Raw genomic sequence first — 11,282 nt, 5'->3', positions numbered from 1 at the left:
TATATATATATATATATATATACATACATACATACATACACACACACACACATACATACACACACATTATAGTGTTCCAGTAGTCTGGAGCTAGAGATAAATGTGAAAGGACCACCAAGGAGCTCATCCATTTTCCAGCTGGCTGTCTTTGTGCCAGTAAAGTACTGTATTCGATTTTTAGGATTATCTTAGTATTTGGTTTAAATGTACTTTTCATTTATTCTGAATATATTTGATTAGAACAGATAAGGGACATAACCAAGGCACAAGCACCTACAAAAGCCCTGGTTGAGGTAACATTTCTGCATGTGACTAATTTTTCAGTTCTCTGATTATCAGATATAATTGCTCGTTAGGGGATTACTGTCCTGTTACAGTGATCGCCGCCTAGAAACCATGATTACTAGATCATCCATGTTATGGTAACCTGGGCACAAGCTCATAAAGAAGTATATCCATTATGAGATTTAAAAAAAAACCCCCAAAGAAAAACTGGATACTAGTGGAGTAGTCACTTCTCATTTCTCTAAGCTTCTTATATGGAGCTTTTTCTGTTCATACTGTTCTAACACTGTGGAACCCTTTATTTAGATTAGAATTTAGAATCCTATTAGTATACCTTATTTTTTTTACATATTCATTGATTTTAGTATATACTGTATTGCTAATAACAGACATCTTTTTGAAGGAAGGAATAAAATGGGACATACTTGGGAACAGTCACTCATAGATGACTACATATGAAATAGATAATCTGAGATGATTTATGGCAGGTAGGTGACATGAGAATTAGGAGAAGACAAGCATGTTTATCTGGTTATACCTTACATAAAATATACAAAAGAAAGTAGTCTAAGATGCTTCACTAGAGATTGTTTTGAAAGAAGTTTAGTATATGCTAAATCTATGTTTCAGTTTGATAGACAGAAATGCAATGTAAGATGACAAACACAATTCAGAATAAAATATGATAGGAACGTATTCCTGCAGATAATAGTACTAATAAAACTAATTGCACCTGAAACCAAAGAAGAGTTTTACCTGCCATATACCATAGTCAGTACACTTAGACATGAGGGTGAAAAAAAACTTTCTTTATTGTCCACTTAAGGGCATAGGAAGTCTTTCACCTTCAGGTTATATTGCCTACAGGAGGATGGGACACTGGCAAACAAAAAAAGAAAAACTGTAGGTCAATCCAGGATAACCCCTTTTACTACTTAGCATGCCTCAGTTTTTTGGTAGTGTCCTATAAGGATGACTTTTCCTCAGCTCTGCTTCTTTTCTTCATTTTTCTCTTCAATCAAGATTCTTCTCTACATCTCTGCTAGAGCTGTTTTTACAATAGCAGCTATCCATTGCAACCTATCCTCAGCCTGGCTTTGTAGTGCTATTATAGGACACAGCAGGACTGGACATTGTAGGGCTTGCCCGGAAGTGACCTTAGATTTTTGTGTGAGGTCCTTTCCAGACCCCATTCTGGTATCAGTTACCTGCAAAAGGTCAATTTTCCACTGGTTCCTACACCATGGAAGTGGTATATGTCAAAGGACTACTATCCAACTACAGTGACTTTGTGCACATCTGGCCATCTAACCTTGAACAACTACAAGCTGTCTGGGTCTTATAAATTCCTGAGGCCTTGCTGTAACAGGTGACCCCAGCTCACACTCTGTTTCAGGGATTTCTGTTCTGTGTCTTTCGAAGATACTGATGTCTGTAGACTGGATTCCTGTTACCTTATGATCATAGGGTCTACCTCATTACTAGATCTTGGCTGATCTCCCTCAAGGGTCTTTTCTCAACACAAATGCGCAGAATGCGACACTGCTTTTAAGGAGTGTCTGAACGGTTTGGTTTTCAAGGGACATCTCTTCGGACAAACACTTCACATTATTATCACTAGAGGCAAGAGCGCCCACCTGCCTAAGTGTAAGAGGTCTAGCGAAAGGTCTGCTAAGTCTCCTCCCTCTACTCCCAATGTAAACATGAGGGGCCTTACAAACTTGGTTCTCTGGCTGCACACAAGATCTGGGGTAAGTAGCCCACTAAACCCTCAGAGAAGCCTTCAGCAGCATGAAGTCGCAACCCCGCTTTCCTAAGTGGAGGGACACTTGTACATCTTTTGCGGAATCTAGAGTAGTTTGCCCTTCAGGTAGTTAGTCCTGAATATCCACAATCTGTACCTGACTGAACCTTCGCCCTAGTGCTCTCTTAACTTCCTCACCTTCAATCTTTCAGTGTCCCTGCAAAGATTAGCAGACCTACCTCAGCTCTTCTGGACCACAAGGTCATTGTTTCAGCTCCTGTGCCATCTCGGTCTTAGGATCTGTATCCCTACCTGGTCACTGTTTTCTCTCTTAGAGAAAACATCTGCCTCTTTTGGGATCGGAGTCCAAATATGTTGCATGATATCTGACAAATCTATCATCTCGAGGTACTCTCTGACCCATTTGGTCAGCTAGGACACATACCAATAGCTCACCATCCTGCAACCCAAATTCTCTCGTGTCTGCCCTAGTGCCTGCTGATGGCACCCCCATTGTGGAACACTTAGATGACCCCCTGTGGAGAATGCAGTCGATGTGGGCCCTATTGAACGTCTCACCGATTGTCTCGATGTTTCCTCGATTCAGCTGGAGCCTGTATTGATAAAAATCAGTGCTGGAAGTTTTTCCATCACCTGCAGGCAGTCTGAACTTGAATGTTACTTTGGCAGAAGAATCCACAGGGTACTTGCACTCATGTTTTAGTCCCTTACTCGTCTTGCGAGAGAGTCATGTGTTGATGGGCAACCCTCTTCGAGGCACCAACATTTCTATAATCTCTTCTCAGACTGTCTCAGTTGCTCCATCTTCTATTGTAGATCAAGTTGGCCAAATTTCTGAGCAGACTAAATTGTCTGCCTCTGAGGAGCGGGTAGTTCCTGGCCGGTTCTTACAGTTCTGGGGTTGGAGAAGTCTTTTATTACCATCAAGAGGATCCTGTCATCAGAGAATTTCTTTCCTCCAGTCTACATCCTGGAGTTACAGAAAATGTAGTTCCTCCTACATCACAAGATCATCTCATGGGCAAGTCTCCTGATATGGAGCTGGATGGACAACGTCGTGGTGCTAGTATGCCTTTACCATCAAGGCAGAACAGGAAACCTTGCTGTGACCAGGGAGGTAGTTTGGATCCTAATTTAGACAAAATCTTGTGTTCTAGTGCTGTCCACTGTGCTCATCTCAAGTCCGATCTTCAGGAGGTCTAATCTCCCTAACTGGTCGGTCCTGGATATGGGGTATTGGTTCATACACCTTGGTGCATTCTAAGAACTGCATTGCAGGTGGAGGACATTGAATGGGGGCCTCCATTAAACCCTGGGTCATCTGCATGCTGAGCTGGTTCATTTTCTGGTGCAGCTATCCCCAGCAGGGATGGATGATAACTTAATTGAATCTACACACCCAGATCTAAACAACCAGGTCTTTTCTCCTCTTTTGCTTCACAGACTCGAGAGGAAAGACTTTCTGGTAATCTTCATTGCTATAGTTTTTCTCAGGCGAATGTTTTTCGCCGACCTGTTAAGGCTTCTGACTGCTGCTCCATGGACTCTGACCCTTTACTGGATCGGGGGTGTGAGGAGCATGTCTAAACCTGCAACTCTTTGAGGCTGAAGGTTTAGCAGGATATTCCAGCAAGATTTCCTTTAGGGCTTAGTCCTAGGGGTGTTTTTCTTCCTTGCAGATAGGTGGGAGTTGAGCTTACTCCTCCGACTGAATTCTTCTTTGCAATAATTTGGTGAAGAGGTCTACCTTCTATCCCCTGATTAGTCCTTGTATGGGCTGTTCCCATGTACCTTAACTTATTCAGCAATCCTGGCTCTGTGGGTTTCGCCACTGCACTCCTTGGAGGTAATATTGCCTTGACAGGGTGAATATCTGTCCTGACAGCCATTACACGCGTGGAACCCTATTTCTCTTGGACTTATATTGTGATATATTGTGATGAGGTGAGTTTAGGCCTAGGGCCTTCTTATAGCTTAGGGTGGCTCTGAACTTCCTCTATGAGGACATCGTACTTGGGTCCCTACGCCTAGCTCTTTTCCTTCTCAGTATCAACTTCCAGTGGTCTCTCTGGTTGGTCCCAGTTAGGAATCAGTTTCCATTACACCCTTTTGGTTGGATTAGGCATTATGGATCTTCCTCCACTATCAGACATTCCTTATCATTTATGTATTATTTCATGTGAGTCCTTGTATTTTGTTGCCATCAGGCATTGGCAACCCATGCAAAGTTACTTCCTGATCTTTTTTTTTCAGTTCTTGTTACAAGGTGGGGGTTGCAGCCTCATCTGGTGCCAGCTTTGGGTGCATCATCTTTTAGGCAGCTCTTGAGCTGCAGGCAGCAGTCCCTAGCTTTCACCTTGTTCGTGTTGGGCCTGTTAGCAGTTGTTTTCTGTTGCCCAGCCTTCAATATGACTGCTTTTTGTATGTTCTAAAGATGAAATAATTCCTGTGTCTCTCTAACGGACAAGAAAGAAAATAGGATTTTTGTACTTACCAGTAGGATACATTTCTTGAAGTCCACTGAAGGACACAGGACCCATCCCTAGGTGTTTATGATCATGCTTGCTACATAACTGATATGCTAGTAGCATGAGGGATTATCCGGGCTGGCCTACATTTTTGTTGTTTGCCAGTGTCCAATACTCCTGCGGGTTGCAGAAGAAAAATACTTCCTTTGTCCCTTAATGGGCTCAATGAAAAGGATTACATAAAATCCAATTTTTTCAGAAAACAATTTTCAAGAAGAGACTGCCTTGCATGGTAAAGGACTAGGGATTGGTAAGGAAATACAAGAGTCTCTGTATGCCAGTGTTCCATTTGAACTGAGCTATATACCAGTGTTCAGGGAAGGAAGCTCTGCTGGCCCTGAATAAACTAGCAAGAGGACCCGTTTAGATAAAATGCTAGCGTTTTTTTCCACCCAAGTTAAAGTAGCATTAAACTCTCAAACTTTTTTCAATAATGAATCTAGATCAAACAAATATACATTGCCCAGCAAAGCATTGCTTTACATTTTTGCCCAAACACTTAGTCATCATGTTTCTAAACAGCTGCTTCCAGGTCTCTCAGCTCTGCTTCCCTGAACATCCTGTCCACTACAAGATCAAAAAAGTACAGTGCAGACTCCAGCAACTGTTCATCTACTAGCTTGGAGAAGGGAGGGGAGGGTAGTAGCTTGATTTGCTGTGTCTGTGTGTTTGCGGAGACACAAGCAGCTTACTAGCACACTCAATGGGACTCTGCTTGAGAAAGGAGTCACTGTAAAAAAGAAAGGCTGGACCAGTGCTCAGGGGACCATCTGATTCAGCAGGAAACTAAACCTTTTAAGCTTCAAGAAGCAGTATCCATTCTAAGTGAATTAATCAGCATTTGAAATAGCGTAAAATGCTTTTGACTTTAATATCGCTTTAAGCATCATTCCCTGCGTTGACAAACTCTGTTCAAAATGAACACAGTGGCAAGAACAGAAATTGTATAGTCAGTCCGATACACTTCATAAAATAAAGCACATACAAATAAAGAGTGATAATGAATGCATGGTACATTTATCATTCAAAGAGTAAAATGCAAAGTGCAGTAACCCACAGCAATCAATCAGAAAACTAAAAATGGCTTTTCATTGGTTCCTATGGATACTGCACTTTGCTCCTTGAACTGTGTGTTTTTTTTAACAAATAAAAATAGCTACAATACTCACTGTATCCCATTCCCTGTACAAAGTATTTGAATGCTTCAGCGAGTTTCCCAGGCTAAAATGGAATGGAGAGAATAATGAAAATTATTTTCTAAAATTTTTTTATTGTGTACACAAAGACAGAAGATTCGTTTTTTTTTCAGCATATGTTAAAGTCTTTGAGGACTTAGAAGCCCAAGACAATCACCAAACTAGACAGTAAAGCATTCTTAAGTACAATGACCAAAATAACACGGTTCAGTTAATACAGGAAAACTACTTTTAGGCTATAAATCCCCATCTGTGTGGCTTATGTTTACTCCCCGGTTATAAAGGGCCAGCACAGTGTTTAGGGTGCTTGTTTGTGGTTACAAGTGAGGGTACCTAGGTAAAGATAGGGCAGGCAGGGTATATAGCAGACTGGGTTATAGAAAACAATGGCCACTCGAAGGACCCGGTTGAACTCTATGGACTTGTGTCTCTTTTTAACCTGACTAACTATGTAACCAGGTCACTAATACCCTGCTTCAGTTTGACCATGGCACGCCATGTATCTGTATTTCAGCAACAGAGCAAATAAGTAATGTGCTTAGCCTTTTATACTGGGCAGAGGGAACAGAGCTTCTGTGCAGCAAGATAACCCTCTCCATTTATAAATTTACAGCAGAGTCTGGGTCTATAGGTCTCTCTTTATGAGCTAAAAAGAGCAGTTACCCTTTAATAATTTCTTTTCCAATATGCAATATTGTCATATGTATTCAATAGAATGAGAAAAGGATGATAAACAATTAACAGAAGTTGACAAAAAAAAAAAGGAAGAATAAATCACTCTCCCAACATACTAGAAAAGGTCTAGCTCTCATGTGTCAAACACAAGGCCCTTGGGCTGAATCCGGCCCACCAAGCCATTTCATGTGGCCATCACACCTCTCCTGTAGCTTTACATTTTTTAAATCAAAGCTGGCACTGTAAACAGGTGCTGGGCATCACAGGAAGGCTGCCAAGGTCCCAAGTGAAAGTCTCCTTTCTGTGGATTCATGCCACCTGCACAGCCCTCCTAATACCCCACACAGCCCATCATAGAACCTGCACAACCCACAATAGACCCCGCACAGCCGACCTGAGAGTCCGCACAGCCCAGCATTGAACCTGCACAGCCACCTTAGAGCGTACACAGCCCACCATAGAACCTGCACAGCCACCTGAGAGCCTGCACAGTCTACCATAGAACTTGCACAGCCTTCCATAGAACCTGCCTAGGCACCTGAGTGTAAGCACTATTACACTATTTGCCATTATTTTTCCTAGACTTCTACTTCCAGAGCTAGTTAATAAGTTATTAGTAAAACCAGTAGTAATTGCATGCAGAGGCAATTTAATATGATAAAGAGTAGACAGATTTACAGATACAAACGGCCCCTTGAGGGCAATCATAATGCTGATGCGGCCCGCAATGAAATTGAGTTTGATACCCCTAGTCTAGCTAAATAACGCTCAGCAAATTTTCTGAACACAGTTAAAAAGGTGTGTAATGCAGTGTGCTATAGGGCAAATACTAAAAAATAATAACTACAGCATTAGCTAGGTTTGGAAAAGCACAGAACCATCATATGAAACCTTTCACAAATTCTATTATTGTTTGTTTACTATAGGAAATGAAAGGTGTTACTGATTTTCCTGATATTCTAATAACATCTAAAGAATAGGACTGATCTATGAAAACTGTGCTAATAGGCATGCATAACTAAATCATTGCCAGATTATTCCCCCCATTGCTTTACTCTGAAACATCTTCATATAAATCTGGTGGTATTATCCCAAGAACAAGGACCTCTGGATGAGAACATACCAATTATTCTGTACACTATTGGGTAGATCTATATAGAAAGATCCCATGGAAGCGCTGCTTAGCAGAAAACCCACAGGCTGTACCAAGACAGTTTATTCTTATTAAGCTGGCCAAACATCTTAAGATTTCTCTTGTTCAGTCCCGCAGGCTGAAAGAGAGAAATCAAGCAATTCCCCCCATTCATGCTACACAGCATGGATGAAGGAATCTTCTCTGATGGTTATTTTATAGCCAAGGCGTGACCTGTGCTGATTGGATTCACTCCTCGTTTGGCCAACAATTTTCCACCCAGCTCCTTCAAGAAAAATCGATTAATCAGGACTCGGAAGAAATTCCAGCAGTGTATGGCCAGCTTAAAACTCATGTGTTCACAGTAGCTAAACCAACAATTCCAAGGCTGTGAAAAAAACGATCCCTTTCAAGGAACTGAATCAATGTTGAATCAACCTGTGCAGGCCTATTAAATACTTAAAGCTACGCTTGATGATCGACTTCCTTAGTGGACACCCAGGGTGACTCACTACTTGCCCACAGACTTCCATAGATCTATCATATAAGAAATCTGTTAGCCCAGACAACCTGCTCTAGTCCCTTTTTTTCTCTCCTTCCTTTTATTCTGTTCTACCTTGTCCCTTACTTCACTTCCTCCATTGTCTCTCTTAACTCCTCCTCCCGCCATGACACTACCTGCCTTCCTTTTCCCCTTTTCTTTCCCTATATCCCAGTGGTAGGCAACCTCGGCACTCTAGCTGTGACTAAACTACAAATCCTATCATGATTCTGCATCTGGGAGTCATGCCTGTGGTTGTCAGAGTCTTGCAATGCCTCATGGATCCTGTAGTTGAAAAACAGCTGGACTGTCTGGGTTGCCTACCCCTGTTAAATCCTCATCTGAATCGATGATTCTACCGTATTGTGTAGAAAAAAATTTAGGTAAGTAATTCTGAGCAGCTGTCATCTTTTTTACATTACTGTCTTATGCAATTGTCTGACATCAGTTGAAATTCTTTCATTGCACTATTTTCTCTTTTATGGAATTCCTTGTTTATTTTCAAACCCGGACTATAGAAATAACTGCGGATTGGTTGAGAACCTCATTCTACATCACACTCAAAATGACATAAGGCAGATTTTCAGTGCCATATGGCATAATAAATTGGAGAATCTGACTAGTTGCTGTAGATAACAACTGGCCTTTCTTCTTGAATTAACCGGATGACCTTTGAAACAGCCTCTGGATTAAAATCAATTTGTTTCTATGCAGCTAATATACTGTAAATCAACATAAAAAGGTAGCATATTGTTTTCTATGACAGCAATGTGTGTTGTTGATGTTGTAAATTACATTATTTGATCATAGAAGTAGTTAACTGTGGGTAGCGTTTTATAAAAGCATAATTTGCTTTACTTTATTACCTGTGTTATCTGTGGCTGTCCACCAGAATCCGCCATCTACAAAACAAAATAATATTATAAGCACAATCATCATCCACCACCAGCTCATCTATTTTGTACCTTTTTACTCTTGCTGAACTACAACCTGCTAGTCCTCCAGAATGCACTTGTATGTGGTTATGCATTGTAGACACAGACAAGTATTTTTATTGATATAAAGAATTTTTACATTTGCTCACAATGCTTCTAATAATTTTAGTGGGTACACACTGTAATCATTGAGTTATTATTGTAACGTTTACCTAAATGTAATTTTTTTCTGACTTCCACGATTGTAATCTCTTGGCATTTCTCATCATTATGATGGCATTTAATACACAGTTTGTGGATACTCCCTCTAGTGGCTCGCTGTATTTCCGACAACTACACAAGACAACTTTTCCTTAGAGCCCATTCACTATGCCAGCGTTTGTTAACCTTTTTTTCCAATCACGGCACTTTTAAAAGTATGCAAAATCTTGAAGTCTAAAAATTTTAAAAAGCAAAAGAAGATGTTTGCTCCCCCCAGAATTAATATTAGATCCTTATCCTAGAATGGGGTCTGGTATAGGTTTTAAGGGGGGAATTCCAGGCACAAAAAAAAGACAACGTGGTGTTTCCCCCTTCACATAAGAGTACCCCATTTCACCAAAATTTGAAGGCACCACTGACAATGCCAAAAAGCATTTTGAATAGAGTTGTCAAAAGGCAAGAACATGTCAGGATTAACAGAAGTCTGTATCCCTATTGTCAAGATTTCCCCTCACTTCCTGTGTGGTTATCAGGATGGGAAGTGAAGTTTTTCTGAAGGTCCACTTCAACAGTTACTAAAATAAGGCAAGCTATAAGATAAGCCACCTACTCACTGTACTGATTTCAGCCAGTTTGTGTTGACTGGTAAACTTCAACTGAGACAGAGGAACAGCATGCACAGTATGCATATGCCGTGGGAAAATATGGCTCCCTCATGTAGATATCTAATTACATACTATAGAGACTTCACTAACACACATAGATTATGTATTTTTACAGAAGTCGAATCACATTCATACATTTGCTTGCTACACTGCCCTTTTCTGTTTTTTTTTCTCACTTCCTGTCTCTGTTACCTATACAAGAAATAGGGGAAGTATTTGTCATTGGGACAGACAGCAACAAAAGCAAGTTCTGACCCTTCCTCAAACCACTAAAATGTATTTTTATTTTGCCAGTGTCCCTGTTGGGAAGATCAAGGAAAATCGTATGATCCAGTAAACTCCTTACAGCCCCTCAACCTTGGCACATTTGGTGTTGCAATGACATTGGAATAGATGGTGCGGACATCAGCACACCGACGTGAATAAACTAGAATTATTTATGGTGACACTAACCTAAAGCAATGTTTTGGGGCTGCAGAATATTCCTTCATCAAGGCAGCAATCACTGTTGCCTTGATGAAGGGGTCCTTTATGGCCTTGAAAGGTGTGCGATGATATTGTGACTATAGATAATCTTTGTAAATTTATTTACAGTGTGCTGGGGACATTTTGCAACCTCATCGGAGAGATTTTCCATCACTTTCTTTCCTGATTGTGAATTATGAAGATATCTCCCCAACAGTGTCAAAAAAGGCAATAAAAACCCAAGAGAAGGTGGAATGTTTTCCCTCTTGTTATAAAACAAAATAAATGTTTAGACTGGAATTGGGCTATAAAATTTTTTTTTTAACTATAGTTTAAAAAAAAAAGATGTGGCTGCTCATTTACCATGGCAAATGGAACCTAAAAAGCACTATTACATTTTGATGGAGGCCACAATTCGATCCTGGTGAAATTACATCTACCAGCAGATAATTTGCTGGCTAGTAATATCAATGTTTCTAGATATACTGTACCTACAATTGTCGACTTGGCATCCAAATCATAATGCCTTTCGGTACCCTTAATTTGCCTGCATTAGATAACCATACTGACTCGGCTTACCTTTAAGAATGAGGTCTGTGTTGGATCCAATTTTGAGTTGCACTCCACCTACAAGCACATGAAAGGTCAGACTATAAACACAATCATACAAAAGCAATTCTCATGCACAGTCTAAATCCACTCAGACTTACCACTGCATCCTCATGAGGGGCCTGATCACCAACTACTAGCATCACAGGACATCTGCAATTCATTATCAAGCAAGTCAGAAAGGTATACAAATAATATTTTCTACAAGTAGGGTGTAAAAAAGACACTTACTTCAGGGTCACATCTCCACCACGTTCCAAGTTCAAATCTCGGCGACTGTAAAAA

The 11,282-nt window shown here is 40.6% G+C and overlaps 1 protein-coding gene across 1 annotated transcript in view; it reads right to left on the bottom strand.

The window, feature by feature from the left end:
- NDRG2 (NDRG family member 2) overlaps nucleotides 1–11,282 on the bottom strand; it is a 55,954-nt gene that overhangs the window by 3,315 nt on the left and 41,357 nt on the right. Inside the window, exons 11-15 of the mRNA XM_018570028.1 lie at nucleotides 11,229–11,273; nucleotides 11,099–11,150; nucleotides 10,968–11,015; nucleotides 8,989–9,024; nucleotides 5,748–5,799 (exon numbers count right to left, since the gene is read on the bottom strand). Coding sequence (XP_018425530.1) covers nucleotides 5,748–5,799; nucleotides 8,989–9,024; nucleotides 10,968–11,015; nucleotides 11,099–11,150; nucleotides 11,229–11,273 — 233 coding nt within the window. The remainder of the gene's footprint in view (nucleotides 1–5,747; nucleotides 5,800–8,988; nucleotides 9,025–10,967; nucleotides 11,016–11,098; nucleotides 11,151–11,228; nucleotides 11,274–11,282) is intronic.

This window comes from Nanorana parkeri, unplaced genomic scaffold (assembly GCF_000935625.1).
Source record: "Nanorana parkeri isolate BGI_ZX_2015 unplaced genomic scaffold, ASM93562v1 scaffold1444, whole genome shotgun sequence".
Classification (NCBI taxonomy): domain Eukaryota; kingdom Metazoa; phylum Chordata; class Amphibia; order Anura; family Dicroglossidae; genus Nanorana; species Nanorana parkeri.
This window is presented reverse-complemented; position numbering and strand designations above follow the sequence as displayed.